We start from the raw sequence: 22,699 nt of genomic DNA on the forward strand, positions 1-22,699 counted from the left end.
TTCACGATCCACTGCATCCTTCTGCACGTTCCAGACGGACTCTGGCACCTAAGGGGAACACAAGAACAGCAAAGGTGAGCCAAGGGAATAAACAGAGGCAATAGTAACTTCCCCCATAGACTTACCTGATTACCGCCGGGGGTACTATTCCTCTTCACGGGTCGGCGCAATCTCCATTGCATCCTCGCCGTACCCCGGCCCCTAAGGGGAACAAAAGGACAACAAGGTCAGACGAAGGGACAAACAAGGGGAACTCTTCTCACCACAATTGACTTACCTAATTTTACCGCCGGAGGCATTATTCCCCGAACTTCATATTTTCTCTCCACACCTGAATAAGGGAGCAAGCCACAGGTTACATTCTGGCCTTATTTTATTGAACTGTGTAGGATAAGCTAAATCCTTACCTGAACTTCGTCAGCTACCACGAGGAATTCTTCGCTGGGGTCAAGCTGCAAACTGCAAGGAATCGGACAAGAGTGAAAGTCAGACATGTGAACTCTTACGAACTAGATACATTTCAGAGTCAATATTGTTCTGGAACTCACCAATTCCTTCGAGCCAGTGCAGCAACCGGTTATCAACGCGCCCCTGCGCTTAATGCAGGATGGAGAGCTCATCTTTTCAAACCATCAGGTGAGACTAATAGGCGGGGACATCAAAGGTGACCTGTGGGGAGAACAGCGGGGGTGTGGGGACTTAAGCTCCACTCCCCGGGTGGTTAATTCCCTTTCTCCATTTGCAGAAGAATATTCCTACGGGCCAAGCAAACGAAGCTAGGTGGGCCAGTCCAGTCCGTCATCTCGGCCCTACGCGTCACATTGGTGGAGACCGCAGCTGTCCAGTTCAGATCGATGCCTCTGTGGGAGCCAGGTGAGCGTAACAGCCTTCCACGTTTAATCTGACCCTCACCTCACTGTTAGAGTACAGGAATTCAACCATCTGTAGCAGACCTGGATCAATCCCCCACTTTTGCAATTTCATCCACAAAATAACGCTGTCTATGTTGGTGAAGGTGGCAAATAGATTGAGGCTCACCACATAAAGAGTCCTACCAGTTGTTCTTACTATCCTGTTTGAAGGGGGCTGTATCTTTCAACTCCCTCTGCCCGCTTATTAAGATCTTTCAAAATCATATTTGCTAAAATCTTTGAGGAGCAATCTATAAAGGACGATAACTCAGGGTTGAGTCTCACCTTCCTTTTTTAAAGGCGGGCACTATAATTGCGTGATGCCAGTTGTCAGGGATCGTCACCGACTCAATCATTTGCTTACAGAGATAATAGATACTCTCGGGCCACAATTCAACATTGTTCTTAAACAGGGTGTTTGAGGTTCCGTCTGGGTCACAGGTGCGAGAGTTCTTAGACCTTAATATAACCGACTTGATGTCGTCTATATCGAATTTGTCCTCCCATTTCACAGCACTTGTGTTAGAATTATCTAGAGCACCGTCAACTTTGTCACTCTTAAAAACAGATGAGAAGTGAGTCACCCACTCATTCTCAGCTACGCAAGATGATAGCAATTTTGGTTGAATTTTGTCCGTGTTATTGAGTTTCCACCAAATGAACCTAGCGCCTTTCTGAGCTACACTTGTCAGGAACTCTTGATTCTCTTTTATATAATAGGTTAACCAATTTTTGTACTTCTGTTTAAGCAGACATATGTTTCTTTTCTTTACGCCTCAGTCAATATGTGATGCTTTCTTTACATTCTTTGGCTCGATTCCCTAATTTCACTGATGCATGTTTATAGTGGGATTAAAATGCTTCCCCTTCCCATCTGCAAACTTATTTTGCTTCCAATTCCTAACTTTTTGTAATCTACCTTTGAGAACACTCAAAGTGTTAGTAAACTCTTCTGGAGAGAAATGATAGTTCTTCCCATGCTCTGTTAAATGTGTCCACCATATACTGTTGACTCTGGCAACATTCTTACTAAATTGCGCCAACGTATTACCTCTGGTGTTCTTGATTTCATTTATGCAGGCCTCCTTTGCACTGCAGGTAATTTCTCCCAATCACACAAAACGTGCTGTCAGCATTGCATGAACACTCAGTTTAGTTGTTTTTATTTAAAAGGAAGAGGTGTCTTTTATTTCAATGTTCGACAAAAAAATGTAGTCAATTGCTGAGGAGGAGGAGGCAATGCCATACCAGGTTTGCTTAGGCAATAACCCTGTACAAAAATTGGAGTTCAATTGAATGATCTATCCTCTGGCCAGAAAAATGAGCCCAAATGCCTCTATCAGACATCTACCTCCTTAACTCCTCAAAAGTGAAGTTACTGACATTTCTTTCTTCTAACTAATGGAAGGGTTCATTCATACAAGGACAGATACACTTAAAATCTCCAGCTATAATAATTGGACTGCTTGCATTCTCATTGGACCAGTCTAATAAAATATTTTTGAGCTCATGAATGATATGATAAGTCATTTATAACGCACCTGTACACAAGTGTTTCTAGACACGACAAATCACATTGTCAACAAAGTCTCTGGTTGGATTAAAGTGGACATTTATCATGCATATCTCAGATAACATTTTTGCGATCTGTGCAGACATCTTCATTACCAGAATTGCTTCGGATATTGTTACAATATTTTTTAACTACAGCCACTTGTGCGTTTTTAACTACAATTAAGATGCCTCCGAATGGTCATCCTTTTTTTCCCTTGCGAGCTAATTTAACATCCAATATGAACCCACCTATAATTGGTATAACATTCAACCAAGTTTCTTGTATTAAAACTATATCATACTCTAAAAATACATTTCTCATATTCGTTTTGAGAAAGCTCTTGTGTCCACGGGAATTCCAACTAAATGCTTTAGTTTCTTGTTTTACCGAACCCGGGGTCGTTTCCAATGTTTGTGGTAAGGGAGGAGGCAAGCCAGACTCAACTCGAAGGTTCCTGGTAAACATGACCTGCCACCGTCCCTGCCCATCAGCATTACACTGTATGTTCTTTATTGTCATATTGGACACACCACAGTCTTCGAAGTTGTTACCACCACCCTGTTGTTCAGGTTTAAGAATGTAAGATACAAAGCCTCTTTTTAAATACTATCAAAATTGGCATAGACCACATGTTTAATTAGTGAAGTGTAGACGTGTACTGCACACTTGGCCAACCAAGAATTGTCAAACAAATCCACACATTTTAAATTTGTTGTGAGAATTGTCTCTAATTCAGGAATAGTATTAAAAAGAGCTAACATTCTAGGCCTGTTCAATGGTATATTTTCGTCAATTCAAATATTAATGATGGATTAACACTTTGGGAGTTAGACCACTTGTGTTCAAGTCGCCTAAGACAGTGTTTGTGACCCTATAATTACAACTTTTCATGTCCTTTTTGTCACCTCTTATTTGAGACACTCTTTCTTCATGTATTGACACAGTGGATACAATACCTTTGGTTGTCTCTTCGTCCATAGTAGGACTGGTAGGAGGTTCAATTTTACTTTGCTCAATGACTCTGTCATACGTCCTGAGACAAACTTGTTTGTTTGTAGAAAAGAAAGTTTTTAATTCCATTACATTTAATTATTTTCTTTCTCTTCCTTTTGGTAGCCCCTTTTTGTCACCCTTCTAGTTGGACAAATTCACACAATATGGAGCCTTTTATCGAAGGAAACAGGCTAAGGCCTGACAGTAAACTGTTATCACAAAAGAGGGCAAGCACAACTGATAGAAGTGCAATGCAACATACTCCACATTCATACAGAGTTGTAGAGGAGGTGACGTTAATTCCTACTGGTATTACTCATGCCCTATTGGCGTGAGCAGTGCTGGAGCAAAGGATATGGTGATTGTCTAACTAATCCTACCTATCAATGAACTAATCCTAGGCTATGCTGGTGTGCCTCCTATCTAAAAGTGGATAGAATAAGAAACAGTAGGAGTACATTTCTCACAGTTTGTATATCGTTTCTGGGAGGCCACAAATGGGCTGTTCTCGGGACCTGCTGGTCTCTATTTTCTCATTCTTTCCTCCTCTAAAACCTCTGTCATTCATGCGTAAAGGAAATTATGGAAGGTCTGCCTGTCCATTTCTGGTAAAACCTAATTTATTAGCCTATAGTCAGGAGTGCCTTATTTCCAAAACATCAAAGTTAAAAATAAGTGTGAAGACACTATGTTTGATCAGATTCCTGACACTTTGCATCCTGTTGGTCTAGGACTGATCAGATCAAAACTGTATAATGGATAGGTTCCCTAAGTGTCCAGTCATACTTTCGAATTAATACTTTCGACATGCAAATGTTCTGAATACAACGCATCGAAAAAAACGTTTTGAATACATTTTATTTTCATTTTATGGGTTTTATTTTAGTTTCATTACAGTTTCTGCTGTCAACCGGTTTCAGTGGTAAGAATTTCTTGCAAACACTTTCTTCAGGGCAGTCTTTGTTTATAAAAAGTAGAGTAATAAACTCATTAGTCTCTTGTATCTATGTACGTGTGCACCATTTCTTACTGCACTGTCATAGTATAATGAAAGTGGAGACTGTAGTCGTGGCCCTGAGCATTTTTCTTATGGTAGATCATGTAGGTTTGAGGCAAAACTGCTGGGACATGTTTTATCATATGACCAGTTGGTCTGTTAGAATGGTCCTGGTCGCATTAACTCGAATCCTGTAGGTTAGTGTCTCTCTACCAAATTGCAGTCCCACAATAGCGTTACGCGCACTGGTAACCAAACTGTTAGTAAAGTCTGTCTAGTTGGACCTCTTCCTTTTTATTGTTTGTGTTAGCGGACAATAGCTCTGTCTCATTCACAGACACATTTCCCTCTGAAGAATGTTGAATATCTTTAATTGTTACAATTTCTGGGTTGTGAGTGTCTATATTAATGTGATCAGTTGTAAGTTGTTTTCGTTGTTGAGTCACCCCCAAAATTGTTCTTAAAAATGTCCTCAACCATTTGTGTTTTTCTCTTCGGATTCATGACAAGCTAGGGACATTGAGTTATTGTCTGGTTCATTTGTGTTATTGTTAAGTGGAGTGAACCAATCCAATAAATGAGTATGTCCTGTCTGAACGTGTTGCAAGTATTTGATCTTAAACCCACTGTGTCATATAGTTGTGTAAATGATTGTAGCACTTAGTTAAGTGCCTCTAAGAAGAGAGGAGGGATCTCCTACACGTGTCTGTTCATGTATGCTTGCTCCATTATTCATATTGTGGGTGTTACCTCCCTACTTGCTGGTGAATTGAACATGCTAGGTGAAACATTCAGACGAGTTGATGGAATCTCTAATGCGTGAATTTCATCTTCCAGGCTTCAACATATGTCCATCATTGATGTATTGGTTCGCTTTTCACCATCACTGGGGACAGGACCTGAAATATCATTACCTCGATTCTGCAAGTCTGTCATTGTTCCCTCTCTCCTCAGGTTTGCCACCATTTTTTTATTTAAGGAAGCTGGTTCCCCGCTCCTAAGGTTATACCTTTTTGTTTCCCCACGCATTGTGTAGCAGTAGGATCCAAGCCAGTCCTTAGTTTCCAATAATAGATAATGTGCAAGATGTGTCGGCTCAAAGGGCTCAAAGGGCAATGCCCCGCAGTCACCGAAGACTAGCAACAATAGATTAGTCTGTGCACAGGCGCTTCAATAGCATTTTGCAACGCAAGGTGCGTCGGCTCAAAGGGCAAGCCCCACAGTCACCAAAACCTCACAACAATAGACTTAATCTATGAACCAAGGTTCACTGTGTATTCATACATACACAATGGGCCTCATTACACGTTGTGTGCTAAAAACCGCATATTAGCGGCATGGCGCTATTAACGTGTCCGCCCTCGTAAGAGGGCGCTAATTACGCACCATTACGAGTACGCGGACACGAGCATAGCGCCATGCCGGTAATGACCCTACCGCCATGCCGCAAAAGTCCCAAAAAACTCCCTTACCGGCTTTGACGAAAGTGCAGATAGCACCTCCGCCCTCACGCTACATGCAAATTGCGGTCACCGCTACTAGCGGTCATCGCTATTAGCGGTCATCGTTATTAGCGGTGACCGTAAAATAGCGGAAGCGGAAATAGCGGCATCGCGCCGGAACGGGAAAGAGCCCGGCGGCCATCTTTAAAAACACAATCCATTGCTATCCTCTGCCCCCTGGACCTGTTTTGAATCGTGAGCCGTGCCAAACAATTGTGGACACCTGCATCATGCCCAAGGCACTCAAGAAATCGACTGACAGGCTGCGCAAAGAAAAATACACCAATGAGGAATTGGTGATGTTGACACAGACCCTTGCGGAGAATGCTGAGGTGGTCTTCGCAAATGACATGCGCCGGCCAACCCTGTTGAGGAAGAAAGCCATCTGGGAGGAGGTCGCAGCCAAAGTCAGTGCAGTGGGCACCAGCACGCGCACTGTGCGCGAATGCAGGAAGAGGTGGGACGACCTCAGGCTGCGGTTGAGGGGCATCCTGGCGGAGAACCACCGCATTGCCAGTGCTGGTGGAGATGGATCCCCAATCCTGATGAAGGAATGGGAGGAGACGTGCGCCAACATGATTGCCGTCGAGTCAATAGAGGGAGTAGGCAGCATGGAGCTCGGCGTGGGAACCACTTCTGATGGAGGTGAGTGTACACATGACAGAATGCGCTGTGAATGTACTGTACCCCCCATATGCGAGCACAGACTCCTCTCATGCATGGACACACATCCACACATGCATCCATCCCTCAACATGCCTGTGTCAGACCCACACACACACACACATGCACACAACACCACAGACAAGCCCAAACACTACCATGCATGGATGAGGCACTGAACTGGCACCTGCATCCACAACCACTAAGTCCCAATTGCCACAACACAATTGCAACCAATGCCATCCCCCGTCTCGCCCCTGACAGGCTCACATACAGATGGGGAGGATGCCGCTGATGCAACACAGGCAACAGCTACATGCAAGAGGCCAAGGGCACAGGAGCCGGCGGATACCCCAACAACATCAAGGGGCAAGGGGGGCAGGCCGCACCAGACGAGTGCCAAACTTCGTCGGAGTGCCACTGCCACGGCAGTAATAGCTGCACCACCAACTGCGGCCCCACCACCGGTGGTGAACCCACCCACACCGATGCCAGCCACCGAGGGCCCACCATCAGCTGCGGCAAGCTCCACTGGTGAGGCAGCCGCCACTGCCCCCCTATCCGATCTGGAGGACACCCTAGACCACGCCATGGAGATGCACACCCCAAGCCCCCCTGGATCACCAGAGCCAGTGCCATTCCACACCCCTGCGTCTGATACCACAGTTGAGGACACCGTCCCTGCAATCATGTCCCCCATGTTGCCATCACCTGCTGTGGTGGATGCATCCGAGGGCACAGGCTCAAGTGCACACTCACCCAGCACTGCCCACCAATTGACCACCATCCTGCAGCGCCAACAAGAGCTGTCTGTGCTGGTTGGGCAGCATGTTGAGGAGGCTGCCAATCGCAGTGAGAACATCGTGGAGGCGTTGAGGCACTCCACAGAGCGGATGGACGCCAACACCAACAGGCTGTGCGATGAGATAGGGAGGCTCAGGGAGGTCCTGGTACGCATGGCTGACACTATGGACCGCCACATTTCCCAACAAGGCCAGTCTGCCCCATTCTCATCTTCTGGGTCGAGGCAAACAAGCCCCCTCCGGCGCTCATCGCGCACCACCAGGCGCACATCTGCCAACCCTCTGAATCCCCCTGAGGACAATTGAAAATAGGGGGTCGATAGGGATCCCTATGTGTGCATAGGCCAGGGCAAACCTGGCAAACACATGAGGGACTGTTGTGGGGGGTGGTGGGAAGGGTGTTATGGGTCTGTTGTGGGGGGGGGAAGGGTGTTATGGGTCTGTTGAGGGGGGGGAGGGTGTTATGGGTCTGTTGTGGGGGGGAAGGGTGTTAGGGGTCTGTTGTGGGGGGGGGAAGGGTGTCATGGGTCTGTTGTGGGGGTGGGGGGAAGGGTGGTGGGATGTTTCTTGACTTGCACTTCCTGCCTTAATGTTACTCAATACACTGGTTTCTGATCTAAACACTGGCTTGGACAACTTCATTGTGTGTGTGTACTTTATTGGGGACATGGTCCATTGTGTGCTCGTAAACATACACCAGTGCATGACTCCCCATTACCATGTGACAGTACGAAAACATGTTCCTCAGAATATTTGGTTGATCAGATGCTGTCTCACAGCACGTCCCTCCTGCCCATCCCCTCTTGCAAGACCTGCATCCCCTTCACCTCCGTCCTCATCACCATCATCGTCCTCATCAGGTGCTTCTATTTCAACGTCAGGGGGCAGTGGCACATTCCGTCTGATACACATATTGTGCAGCATGACACATGCCATGGTGATCTTGGCCACCTTCTCATGTCCATACAGGAGAGCACCACCAGACCTGCTAATGCACCTAAAACGTGACTTCAAAAGTCCAAATGTCTGCTCGATCACGATGCGGGTACGGGTATGTGCACGATTGTATTCCTCCTCGTGCCTGTTCTGTGGGTTCCGTACAGGTGTGAGGAGCCAGGTCTTCAGGGGATAGCCCGCATCACCTGTATGGGGGAATGAACAGGGTCCTGTTACTGTTCACCTCATGAGCGGCCTGTTCACATCACACTAATTGACATTGCATTGTGATCCAAGTACTGAATTGACAGCATACATGCAGATGGTCTGTGTGGCAGCAACGTGCAAGGGGGAGGTTGACCCTGCAAGTAGTAATGCAACATTAATGCCTCCAACAGCATTTGACATGTCCTGGGTGAGGCCAGGTCTTAGGTGTCCCTGTCCCAGGCAAATTTGGTACCACACTGCGAGTGTACTGTCATTCTGACACCAATGTGGCCATGCTGTGAGGCATCACTTCAGTGGTGCTATAGGTGTGTGGTTCAGTGCTATGTCTAGGGGTGATCCCTTTGCATGCATTCAAGGGCGCATTGCTGGATTGATGTTGTGCAGCTTCAAATTGCATGTGGGTTCATTCCAAGTACATCGTGGCCTTCCCGGATGCACATTGGTGTACATCTGTATGTCCATTTCTCCTACGGACGACAGTCAACACCCAGTTGCAGTATGTATCTCTCCCCCCCCCATCTCTCCCCCCCAATCACTCCCAGTTGCAGTATGTTTCTCTCCCCCCCCCCCAATCACGTTGCCATGTGCTTGCCCTGCTACTCACCGAGTAGCCACAAACGTTGTCCAGGGTTTCGCTCCATGTAGCGTGGGAGAGTTGAGTTCCGCAGGACCATGGAATCATGTGTTGATCCTGGAAATCGGGCACAGCAATGTGTGATTATCTTGTTGGCGTCACATACCATTTGGACATTGATAGAGTGGAATTGCTTCCTGTTCCGGTAGACTACTTCATTGTGATGTGGGACCACCAATTCCACATGTGTACAGTCGATGGCCCCAATGCAACTTGGGATGCCTGCCAGTGAATAGAAGCCAACTTTTGTGTTTGCTATCTCCTGGGCAGTCCGTGGCATGGATATGTGTTCAGGTGCATGCTTCAGGAGGGCATCGAGTACCTGGTTCACCGTGCGTGTGAATACTGGTTGTGAGATGCCATGCATCTGTCCCACTGTATGCTGGTAGGTGCCTGTGGCCAGAAAGTGGAGCACACTCACCACCTTCAGTAGCGGGGGGATGGCAGTTCTGATGTCTATGAGGCTCACAATGTCGTCGTGGATCATGTCCACGATGCTGGTGATGGTAACCCTGTCCAGACAGTACAGGGTGTGTATCTGCTCAGGGGTTAGGTTGCATGGACTGGCTCTGACCCTGGGCATTGGTGGGTGCCTCTGTGGTATGAATAGGTGCCGTTGTGGTGCTTGCTGTGCCTGTCTTGCCCTCCTCCTCCTCCTCCTCCTCCTCCTGCGTCTCCTTTGTGCTGCCTGTTGTAGTAGCAGCTGCGCTGCAATGAGGTCCCCCAGGCCATGTACTGCTGCCAGTATTGGAACCATCTTTGTGTGGGAAGGGGTGTGGGAAGGGGTGTGGTGTGCTCCTTTTGAGCTGCCACAGTCTCCATTGCCTCCACCTGTGCTGATTGTGTCCACCTGTGGCAGGTGGGAACACTGCTCATTCCTCTTAACGGGTGCTCCGCGATGCCGGTATTAGCACCATGGCGGTAAGGGGTTTGGGTGGATTTACCATGCCGCTATTAGCATGTCCACTGGCCTTGTGATGCTGTGCTAATAGCGGCATGGCGTAATATACGGGGTGGAGGGGCGCGCGCACACGGCCTGCCCGCTATTAGTGGCACCGTAATTTGCGATGCCGCTAATAGCGGTGTGCCGGGTCGTGATCCGCTTGGGGATTTAACGTTACCGGTATTCCATTACCGGTAACGGTAAATCCCTACCGCCGTCCGTGTAATGAGGCCCAATGTCATACAATATTAAAATGCATAGGGTGTTATGGCTCCTGGAGTGACTCCCCACAGTTGCTGCAACCTCTTCAGCAGAAAGCGTGCTCATACACTTTTACTGGACACATCATAACGTTATATATGTACTAATTCCTTGTTGTCTTTTGTTACTTTTGTTAACAGTTCCTTAATATTTCTTACGTAGCTGTGTAGCTGCAGTCTACTCTGTGCGCTGTCTGATAGTTATGACGTTTATACCAAACACAAAGCTGGACACATCAAAGTTGTTAAGTGAAAAAAGACTTTCGGAAACGTTTTTGGAGTTAGATTAATATGAATGTCAGGGTTAACATATGGGCGCTTAGCTCCATATCAAAGTATCTGGCATCTGCTTACCTTAGAGTTCCTTTAAAAGGACAGTTGCCTTACAACTGTGGATTTGTGGTTGACTTTTGTCTTGCAAATTAAACTAATCACGGTCACCATCAACCGTCAGCCACTTTGTTGCCACTTCGTGGCTGCTTCATGCTAGAAAGGGTTTATAAATGAATTGAGGTTGAGCCTCCAGCATGCGCACACGCTGCACAACGTGTGCAAATGGAAAACAGCTTCCTGCAGACCAAACGTTGCAACAGTCCTGCTGACTGCCACTTTGTTACCATTTCGCGGCTGCTTCGCGTTACAAAGGATTTATAAATTAATTGAGGTGGAGCCTTCAGCATGCTCACATGCCACTCCCCATGTGGAAATGGAAAACAGCTTCCTGCAAACCAAACGTAGCAACAAGCCTGTCCACTGCCACTTTGTTGCTGCTTTGCACCCTCTTCGCCTTAGAACGGGTTTGTAAATGAATTGAGGTGGTCAGTCCACCATGCTCTCACGCTGCACACCGTGTGGAAATGGAAAACAGCTTCCTGCAGACCAAACTTTGCAACAATCCTGCCGTCCTGCACATTTCTAAAATAGACCAAATCAAAAAGCGCTTCCTCTGTGTCTCCTATATTTGTACCAGTCTTTGAGAATTTGCCCCTCCATGTTTATTTTGACACCTTTGAAAACAGTATAGCACAAAGACAATGATTTATTGTGGTTCCAATAAAATGGGTGTATGAAGTCCATTAGAATTAATCACTCATCTTAACTATGTCACACAAATAAAACATGTACTTTATGCCATTGCCTATTGCATTCAACTGTACCGTAATCTATTTATTTATTTATTTTTGCATTTGTAAATCACCACAAGCCCTCAGGCATCAGGGCGCTGAACCTGTTACATGAGGCCGTGTGAGGGCAAAAGCTTAGCTACATAGTGATGTTGCATGCAGAAGTACATAGGTATGGTTGCGAGGGGTCGTGATACAGGCAGGATCAAGGTTAAGTGAACAGTCATCTTTTGAGGGCTTTGCGGAAAGCTCAGTTGGATTCTTCAGCTCTTAGAGCGGGCGGGAGGGAGTTCCAATGCTTAGCGGCGAGGACTGGGAAGCTAGATCCTCCTGCTTTGACATGTTTGAATTTAGGTAGGACCAGCCTATGGGTGTATGGGGCACTGGTGGGCCTCCTAGGCTGGGCTTTGGTGATTCTTTTGACCAGGTATAGTGGGGCTGAGTTACAAAGGCATTTGTGCAAGATGGAGAGGGTCTTGAAAAGAATACGCTTGTTGATAGGTAACCAATGATCTGCTCTGTGGGCGACCGAGATATGTTCAGATCTCGGGATGTTGAGTGCAGCACGTAAGGCATTGTTTTGGATGGTCTGGAGTTTTTTATGTTTCAAGCCAATGTGTCCGTGAACAAGACATTACAGTAATCAAGCCTAGTGCCCCCCGCTGCATGGGCGATTCTTAGACAGTTGTCACTTGTGTGGAAGGGTCTTGCAGTGTTGAGCAGTTTCGTTGAGTAGGCTGCGGCAGAGGAGATAGCGTTGACTTGTCTATTTAGGGAGAGAGTGGCGTCAAGGTGGACTCCTAATGTTTTTACAGGGGGGGAAAGACTACGATCACTGAGCCATCAAGGTTGAAGGTGGTATATTGTGAGTCAAGGATTTTTAGTGCTGATGGGGGACCAGTGATGAGAAGCTTAGTTTTCTCATCATTGAGGCAGAGGCCATGGGTCGCCAACCAAGCTTGTAAGGTGTGTAGGTGGTGCTAATGGTGGCTGAATTTGCGTGTCGTCTGCATAGTTAGCGTAGGCTATGCCGAGCAAGTCTAGGTGGGCAAAGAGAGGCTTTGTGAATATGTTGTAAAGTGTGCACAGGACACAGGACCTTTGAGGATACCCCACAGCTGAAAGAGTAGGGTGAGGTGCAAGCATTTTTACTCAGCCTTAGAGGAAGGAGGCAATCTAGGAGGCAGTGTCTTTGAAGAAGGAGGCAGAGGAGGTGAGATGCTGGCATAATATGTTCAGGTTGACCAAGTCGCAGGCAGCGGACAGGTCTAAAAGGAGGAGCAAGGCAAGCTTGCCTTTGTCTCTGATTTCATCCAGCTGATTTTTCAGGTCCAGAAGTGCTGACTCAGTGCCGTGGCCAGGGCAGAAACCTGACACCTGCATACAAAGCATTTGGTGTGTTTCTAAGTGACGTTGAATTTGCAGGTAGGCTGCTCTGTCAAGAATTTTGAGAAGGAATGGTATGTGGTGATGGGACGGTAGGGGTCAAGTGTGTTTTTATTAGTAAAGGGTGGACCCAGGCTTCCTTGAGGCAGATGGGTACCACACTGGTACTGAAGGAGGCATTGATGAAGGGTGCTAGTGCGTCGGCACAGTCCTTGATCAGTGGGGCTGGACAGGCATTCCCTTTACATCTAGAGGGCTTGAGGCCTTGTAGGATGTGTAGGGTTTCTTGCGATTAGATTTTTTGGAAGCTGAAGAGCGGGACTCCTGATTTTTTGGAGATGGGAAGTTGGGTGGCTAGATGCTGGTGCGTGATTCTCAATTGGGGTTGTTTTACCGCAGCAGAAATAACCATGACGGAAATGACTGAATGAAAAATGTACGTAATGCAAAATTGCTCATAGATTTCCCATACTACTACATAGTATGTGAGCGGGGTGTTGTGGGGGACACCCCTGCAACCCCTACAGCGTTTGTCTTTTTCTCATTTTCTTATTTGAGCGGGTCAGCTGCAGGGGTGTCCCCGCTTCCCCCGCTCACTATACTGTATAGTACAGTGAGCGGGGTGTTGCGGGGGACATCCCGCAGCCTTTGTGTTTTTGTTTTACCTACTCCACCAAAAGACCTAATATACATACCACAAAAAGTTTGTACTTTTGGTAGTTCGAACATTTTGTGGTCTGAATATTAGGTCTTTTGGTGGGGTAGGTAAATTGGATTCAGTCATTTTGGCTGAATCCGTGATTCTAGCTTTCTTGGCAATACTTTTCTTTTTTAGCACGTCGATTTTAGCTAATAAGGCCTGCTGAATATTGTCACACCAGGCAGAGTCTTTAATTATGGTGGCAGCTTGGAAGACTAGTGATTCCAGTTCTTTACGGATGACGAATAACTCTTTTGAGTCTGAATTAGCATTAGCTATCCTAGTGTTGAGTGAGGAAGCTTTCGGTTGTATGATGGCTTTTTTGTATTTCTTGTTGAGGAGGGAAAATGTGAGTTTGGAGGCATTGAAGGGATTATTTTTCCCGTTGCACTGAGCTAGTCTTTTTTCTGCTCTAATGATTGTGAGCTCTTTGGTATACGAAGAATGGAGGTGGAGTGCTGGTTTAGCTTTTTTGGGCACTAGTGGGGCAGTGCTGTCAATAGCATTGGTCAAGGTGATGGAGCTCCACTAGATGTCTAGGAAATCAGGATTGAGCCCATTAAGGAATGGGCAGAGGTTGTCTTTACAATGTACAATTCCAAAGACACAATTTTAAATCTACACACAACAAATGAAATACCTTGTAGTTTTATTTTGTCCGAAACCATGAGCAGGCAGAATGGGTTCCAGGGAACAGACAGAAGAAATTTTCTGCAAATGTCCCTAAAACGCAATCGTTGCTTACTCCCTTGATTCTCTCCAGTCAAAGGACTCAACACTTTGCCAATTATTAAACAATGGCACTTTAAGAAATAGTGGTCACCCTGGCAGTATGCCTATTTACCCTCCAAGAAGACAGGCACGTAGACCCCTAACTACGGTGGTGGTGTGGCGCAGTGTTAATTGTTTGGAATTTAAAATGGTTTCTTTGTACCCAAGGCCACACAAAAACACTGATGGGCCTGTTGTGGATCAGACTATCCACTGCTGGAAGCCAGAGTCTCTAGGGAACGGTGAACATGTTTGGGTCAGAGGGGCACTGTCTGTGTTGGCTCGGTGGCTCCCGGTGAAAAGTTAATGTTGCTGTAACATGCTTGCCTACTGCCTTTCACATTAAAAAAACAGTGCCGCGAGGCAAGCAGTGATCTAGTGCACAGCACACCAGATACATAGACCGGAAAAATAGCCTGGTTTCTTCTATGGGGGTCTGGTGGCCAAATCGTGAAAAGCAATAAGACTGTGATTTAAAACAGTACAAAAACAAATTTCAAACCATGGCACCATGAAAGATATTTTTCACCTAGGCCAGGGATCTGCAACCTTTGGCTCTCCAGATGTTTTGGACCACAGCTGCTGTCAACTCTAGCCACAATTCAATGGTGAAGGACCATGGGAGTTCAAAACATCTAGAGAGCCGCAGGTTGCAGACCCCTGCCCTACAGTATAGTTAGTACATTGTTTCTGTTTCTTCCCATTCAAAACAAAAAATAGTAAAAGGGAAATCACCCTTTGTAACTGCAAAGCCTGCATACCCAACATGCCCATGGATGGCATTTCATTAACTGTATTTACCCAGCCAGCATGTATACATTTGAGGGACCTACAATGATTGCTTGTGGGAATTCAGGCAAACATACATGTGTGGGTTTGTCTCATCATTGTTCAAGGGCATTCCGGGTGTTGTGTGTCTTGTGCACATTTTCAGAATGTTCTACTCTGATCCAATTACATTCTTTAAATCAATGGTTTAGGCTTTGGTGGCTTTTCCAGCCTTTTAAATTGCAACAGAGCCAAGCTGCCAAGTGCCTCCCACAGCTGAGGCTGCATTGCCGCTCTTGTTGTATTGTAACCCAATTTACAGAGTGCTCACACACAGACAGAGCATCTTCAGGGAGGGAACAGATCTGTTTGGGCGCTCAATCAAGTCTACGTTGCAGAGCATTAAATGGTCTTAGGGGCCTTTCTTTACTAAAGATGATCCTCTAGCCTTCCGATTCACCGGGGAATAGAATTCCACGTTACTACTGCCCGTGCGGAGAAGTCTTTACCACCCATTCTTGCTCCCCTAGTATGGGGAGCAAGTAGGAGACCTAAGTTAGATGAATGCAGCTATCAGGCGGGGTTATAAAGAGCAACCTTCTCCATGATGAACCTGGGGCCTTTTCCCGAAATGGTCTGTGAACCTATGCAGGTGGCATTTGTCATGCATCCTTCATCCCAGTCCTCCCCAGTGCAGTCCTTGCCCACTGTGCCCCAGGCTTTGCCCCACACAAAACACCAGACAGCACACTCTTGTAGCCGTCACGTTACCCACCTGCAGCATCAGGGGCTCAAAGGCGCACTGCCGGGTTCCCGCACACCATTTCTCCGTGCTTGGCGGCTCCCGTGGCGGCTCTGTATGAAGCGGAGCCCCACCATCACAACATACAGAAAGAACGTCTGGTCCGGTAAGCGATCACGTGACATGGTTCATCAAACTGCTCCTGCCTTCCCGTCACATGATACACGCACTGGAACACGTGATCTTCCAAACAGGAAATAAAACAGCTGCTCTTCCGGCGAGCTTTGCTTCTCATTTGTTTTACTCTGCGTTTGGCGTTCTTGAACTTTGGATCGTGTTTTCTGGTTTCTACGACTACGGACCGTGTATTTTGGACTTCCTTTGCCTTATCCTTCTGCAACCTCGTACCCAGTGGTTTCACGGCTAGACCACGGATTGTGTTTGGTCTTCCCCTTGATAACCTTGGATACCTTCAGTCTTTGGAACTCAGGCTTCCAGAGCTACGTGCTGCAAGTAGCACTGGTTCATTGACTCTGCCTTTCTGCATTCAGGTGCTGCTGGTGGGCTAACTGGTTTCTTTCCTCCAACTCGTGGCCCTTCCCATTCTCCAGCATTATAGAACAGGACTACACACTGATACCCGACCCTCCATCAGATCCTCCCTCTGCTCCTTCATCTGGTAGGTGCTTGTTTATTTCATATCACTGATACTGCAGGACATTTCTATTTTACTCGTTTGCTTAACCTGCCCATTTTCTTACAGCAGTCACCCTGAGGACTCAGTGTTCCTGTTCTTTCACCACCTGTGGTACTAATCCTCAAACAGCGAGTAGTTTCTATTCTTCACTGTTTGTTGCTTAGGGACGGAGGTCCATTACTCCACGCTAAAATCAAGTCTTGACAGATTGAGAAGCCGTTGCCTGGAGTATGGATCACTCCGCAGGGGACCCGGTGGCTGCTTTGTTCCAAGTCATTGCGGTGCTTCACTCCGATATGGCAGCCCCCACGGCGGCTATCCACCAACATCTGGACACCATTCAGAGTGAGCGTCACGGTTTACCTGCAGACCCGGAATTCGGTGACCCAGAACCCCAACCTAGTGCCCCTCAAGCCAGCCCTGAAGTTACCACACACGTGATTGTCTGACACCATTTCCTTTAGCTGCTCCCGAAAAGTTCCAGGGAGACCCCCGTGAATTCCGGACATTCCTAAATCAATGCAAGTTGCACTTCCTATGTAGACCACAAGCATTTCCGGATGCTACCATCAAGGCCGCCTTCACGTTGTCACATTTGGGTGGTCGCGCCGCCACTTTGGCCAATCCATTGCTTGAAACCGATAGTCCCGTACTTTATGATCTCGACCTTTTGGTGGCAGAAATGACCAAAGTTTTCGACATCCACAAGGCACAGTCACGAGATCTTGAGCTCCTAAAGCTATCACAGGGCAAGTCATCCCTTATTGAATACATCACCAGATATAACCAGCTGGCTCTAGAAACAGCATGGCCCGAAGCCAAAAAGGCTGTGGTTTTCTACAAAGGGTTAAGTGAGGCTATGAAAGATGCCTTAGCTGTGGTTCCCTCTTTACCCGTCCAATACCACAAACTTGTGGACTTGGCATTACAGGTTGATGCTCGATGTTCTGAACGTAAAGCAGAAGCCAGTTTCGGTCCCACCAAGTCCTTTACAGTCACTGAATCATCAGGAGAACCGATGCAGATTGGAGGGGTTTCTAGTCCCATTACGGCCATTGAGAGAGAACGAAGGAGGTCAGCCAATGCTTGCTTCTATTGTGGCCTTAATGGGCACTATGTTAAAGAGTGTCCCCGCTGACCTAAACTGAAAACACCAGGTTTTCCGAAAGCCCGTTCCTAGGTTCAGGGGCACGGACGGGCCAGGACTCAACCCCCATGCACTCCAACACACATTCTTGCGCCATGAAACCTATCTAAGTATGTGCAATCTTGTTTTCCTCACCCGACATGAAACTAGTTCAACTAGTCAATGATTCCGGAGAAACCGGTAACTACATAGACATTTCATTGGCAGCTACACTGAATTTACCGCTGCAAAACAAAAGCCACCCGGAGCCGGCGCAGGTGGTGGACGGAACTTGTCCCATAAGACAACAAACAGCACTCATGACCTTAGTGATTCAGGACACCCATCAGGAATCTATCTCCTTTGACTTGATAACTACACCACAGTACTGGTTAATCCTTGGAATTCCTTGGCTATGGGTCCATAACCCTGTTGTAGACTGGACCTTGGGTCGTTTGTATTTTGAATCTGCTCATTGACAATCTGCCTGCCTTACGCATCCAGTCAACACAGACTCCCCTTCCCAAGTGCTAGGTTCCATCGCCCAGCTCACCCTGGATGACCTTAGCTCCATGGACCTTGATCCACCTCAACACATAGTGGAAGCCCTACGAAAGGGATTCATTCAGAATATCCTGACTTCCAAGAGGTTTTTGATAAAGGTTGTGCAGAAACTCTTCGACCCACAGACCCTACGATTGTCCCATAGAACTCCTGCCTGATACCACAATACCCTCAGGCAGGATTTATTCCCTTTCCCCTACAGAGGATCTAACCCTTAAAGAATACATGCAGAATGCCTTACACTTGGGTCACATTCGACCTTCTGTTTCACCTGCCGCCAGTCCTATCTTTTTTGTCCCACAACGAGAAGGGGATCTACGCCCCTGAGTTGATTACAAGAAATTAAACGCCATTACCATCAAAGATCGGTACCCCATTCCTCTCATCGGGCCCCTGTTAGACCGATTAACACATGCTTCTATATACTCTAAATTAGATCTGAGAGGTACATACAATTTGGTCAGAGTAGGTAAAGGCGATGAATGGAAAACAGCCTTCTGTACTAGGTATGCGTTGTATGAGTACAGGGTCATGCCATTCGGCTTGTGCAACGCCCCTGCGATGTTCTAACTATTTATGAATGACATCTTTAGTGACAACCTGGATTCTTTCGTTGTCGTTTACCTGGATGATATTTTGATATTCTCCCCGTCCATGCAGGTACACGTAGCCCATGTACGTGAGGTGTTGTCCCGTCTTTGTACGCATGCCCTATTTGCAAAACCCAAAAAAATGTCTATTTCATGTTGGCCAAGTGGATTTCCTAGGCTTTCATATTACACCTCAAGGGTTGGCAATGAACACCGGCCAAATACGTGCAGTTTTAGACTGGCCTGTTCCGACCTCTGTGAAATCCTTACAGTCATTCCTTGGTTTTGCCAATTTCCATAGGCGTTTCATCTCAGGATTTTCTTCAATTACAGCCCCTCTCACTACACTCACTAGCCCTCAGGTCCCTTATGTTTGGATGCCAGTACATCAATCGGCCTTCGATTCACTCAAATCTGCTTTCACATCAGCCCCCGTTCTACAACATCCAAACCCAGAAGTGCCATTTGTTGTGGAAGCAGATGCCTCCTCATTTGCCATGGGTGCAGTTCTTTCACAAGCCTGCCCGGATACCGGGCAACTACACCCAGTTGTTTTCCAGTCTCGTAAGTTTACTCCTGCTGAAACACACTATACCATCACTGAAAAAGAATTATTAGCAATAAATGAGGCTTTCCAGGTATGGAGGCACCACCTCCTTGGCGCTACTCACCAGACCACAGCCTACACAGACCATCGAAACCTACAAGACCTGGCATCAATGAAGTGCTCTAATAGCAGACAAGTACGCCGGCACCTGTTTTTTTTCGCTTATGACTTTGTTGTTAGGCATAGGTCCGGCAGGTCTCACGGGAAAGCAGACGCCCTGTCCCGATGCCTGGGGAGGTGTTTCTCTTCCTGTCTACCCTGACACACTACTAGACAAAAACACTTCGTTTGCCTATGTACGCCTCCGTCTGACCTCCTTTCTTCCATTCAAAGTTGGGTTAACACCCATCCAGAACAATTGATCGAATGGACTTTGTGCTCCATGACGGACTACCCTTTTTTCAGGAGAAGCTGTTCCTCCCCACTCCAGACACACGTACCCAGGCCTAAGAGTGGTCCCATGATGCCCCTATCAACGCACATCCTAGTCAGAATCGCACCCTGGCGCTACTACAACGTTGGTGTTGGTGGCCGTCAATGCGCAGGGATGTTAAATCATATGTCAATACCAAAAAATCGAAAGGGACGTCCTCTAGGTTTACTGCAACCTTTACCTATACCACCTAGACCCTGGCATACAGTCTCTACAAACTTTGTTACAGATCTCCCTAGGATCAATGGTTGCGACACAGTGTGGGTGTTAGTGGACTCCTTTACAAAAATGGCTAGATTTGTTCCCTGTGCAGGCATCCCCCCTGCCCCTAAACTGGCGGGTATGTTCTTTAAGGAGGTGTTTTGTTTTTTTGGGTTACCATTGATTCTCATTTCTGATCGGGGTTCACAGTTCACATCCAAGTTTTGGCGATCCCTGACCAAATTGCTCAGAATCGATGCTCGATTCTCGTCTTCATATCATCCAGAGACAGATGGACAAACCGGAAGAGTAAACCAGGCTATGGAACAATACCTGCGTTGTTTGTCTCTTCAGAACCAACGCTCCTGGTATCGGTTGTTACATCTTTCAGAGTTCGCTTATAACAACGCCCCACATTCCTCCTAGGGTTTCTCCCCCTACTATTCTTTGTAAGGCCAGCATCCACGCACTCTTCCCTTCCCGCTTCCATCTGTTTCCCAGACTCCCGCTGCTTCAGCTTGTATTAGGGATTTGTCACTGGTACATTCACAGACACTCACTCACCTCCACAAAGCGCAGGAGGTGATGAGGGACGCTGCTAACAAGAGACGCTCCCCAGCTCCCGATTATGTGGTTGGGGACAGAGTTTGGTTGTCGACCCGACACCTCCACTTACCCGGTAGTAGGAAAATGCTCCCTAAGTTTGTTGTCCCCTACAAGATCACCAAGGTGGTAAATCCGGCGGCATTCTGCTTATCCCTTCCCGTTTCTTGGCGGGTTCACCCCGTGTTCCATGCTTCTCTCCTTAAACCCTTCGTCAAGGCCACAAGAGTGATTCTACCTCCTGACCCTGTAGTACAGGATGGTTCTGAGGAGTACAAGGTCAGTGCTATCCTGGGGTCCCGTATCTCCAACGGCCGTTTGTTTTACCTTGTAGATTGGTTGGGATACGGCCCTGAGGAAAGATCCTGGGAACTTGCTTCTGATGTCCATGCTCCGCTCCTGGGGGGGGTGTGGTTCTGTCATGCATCCTTCATCCCAGTGCTCCACAGTGCAGTCCTTGCCCACTGTGCCCCAGGCTTTGCCCCACACAAAACACCAGACAGCACACTCTTGTAGCCGTCACGTTACCCACCTGCAGCATCAGTGGCTCAAAGGCGTGCTGCCGGGTTCCTGCGCACCATTTCTCCGTGCTTGGCGGCTTCCGTGGCGGCTCTGTATGAAGCGGAGCCCCACCATCACAACATACAGAAAGAACGTCTGGCCCGGTAAGCGATCACGTGACGTGGTTCCTCGAACGGCTCCTGCTTATGCCTTCCCGTCACGTGATGCACACATTGGAACACGTGATCTTCCAAACAGGAAATAAAACAGCTGCTCTCCCGGCGAGCGTTGCTTCTCAGCTGTTTTACTTGGCGTTTGGCATTCTTGAACTTCGGATTGTGTTTTCTGTTTTCTACGACTACGGACCGTGTATTTTGGACTTCTTTTGCCTTATCCTTCTGCAACCTCGTACCCAGTTATTTCACGGCTAGACCACGGATTGTTTCACAGATTGTGTTTGGTCTTCCCCATGGTAACTTTGGATACCTTCAGTCTTTGGAACTCAGGCTTCCAGAGCTATGTGCTGCAAGTAGCCCTGGTTCATTGACTCTTCCTTTCTGCATTCAGGTGCTGCTGGTGGGCTAAATGGTTTCTTTCCTCCAACTCGTGGCCCTTCCCATTCTCCAGCATTATAGAACAGGACTACACACTGATACCCGACCCTCCATCAGATCCTCCCTCTGCTCCTTCATCTGGTTGTTTATTTTGTTATTTCATATCACTGGTACTGCAGGACATTTCTATTTTACCCGTTTGCTTAACCTGCCCATTTTCTTACAGCAGCCACCCGGAGGACTCAGTGTTCCTGTTCTTTCACCACCTGTGGCTCTAATCCTCAAACAGCGAGTAGTTTCTTTTCTTCGCTGTTTGTTGCTTAGGGACGGAAGTCCATTACTCCACGCTACAATAAAGTCTTGACAGAATTGCAGAACATTCTACCAGCCATTGGGAGCCAATGCAGTCCCTGGAGGCTGGGGTCATATGGCACCATTTAACGAGGAAGAGTAGAAGACAGGCTGGTGGGTTCTGTATTAGTTTATGCCTATATATGAATACCTTTGGCAAGACCAGATTGCTGTAGTCATTGCAATAGTCATGCCTAGATCACTGAAAATCATTGACCAGAGCAACAAGACGGAAAACCAAGGGTACATCTGCGTGTTCTAGGCTGCAATAGCAAGTCTTGATAACAGCCTTTATTTGAGTGTTGACAGCAGTTTATTTCATATAGGGCCCTTGACGTACATGAACCATGGACTGAGCTTAGACACAGCCATGAGTAAAAACAGCGTGATTAGGGAGGTTTGTGGAATGAGTGCTGATTGGTTGGCATGTACACATTAGTCCACAAGGCTTGCATCTATTAAGTCAGGCTCTGTACAGGGCACAAGAACATCCAGTTACGCCCCCAACACTGCCTTGTTACTGGTGTATACGTGACAGATGTAGTTAGGATAATCG

General features: G+C 47.2%; 1 protein-coding gene and 1 pseudogene across 1 annotated transcript in view; both read right to left on the reverse strand.

Moving 5' to 3' along the window:
• The window catches only part of LOC138527526 (ankyrin repeat domain-containing protein 10-like), a 43,986-nt gene extending 33,766 nt beyond the window's left edge, over positions 1-10,220 (reverse strand). Inside the window, exons 1-2 of the mRNA XM_069638773.1 lie at positions 10,167-10,220; positions 1,197-1,468 (exon numbers count right to left, since the gene is read on the reverse strand). Of these exons, the coding sequence (XP_069494874.1) occupies positions 1,197-1,468; positions 10,167-10,220 (326 nt within the window). The remainder of the gene's footprint in view (positions 1-1,196; positions 1,469-10,166) is intronic.
• LOC138526944 (cholesterol 24-hydroxylase-like) overlaps positions 1-22,699 on the reverse strand; it is a 309,525-nt pseudogene that overhangs the window by 45,902 nt on the left and 240,924 nt on the right.

The sequence above is a fragment of the Ambystoma mexicanum genome, chromosome 14 (genome assembly GCF_040938575.1).
Source record: "Ambystoma mexicanum isolate Mex_15411 chromosome 14, UKY_AmexF1_1, whole genome shotgun sequence".
Taxonomy (NCBI): domain Eukaryota; kingdom Metazoa; phylum Chordata; class Amphibia; order Caudata; family Ambystomatidae; genus Ambystoma; species Ambystoma mexicanum.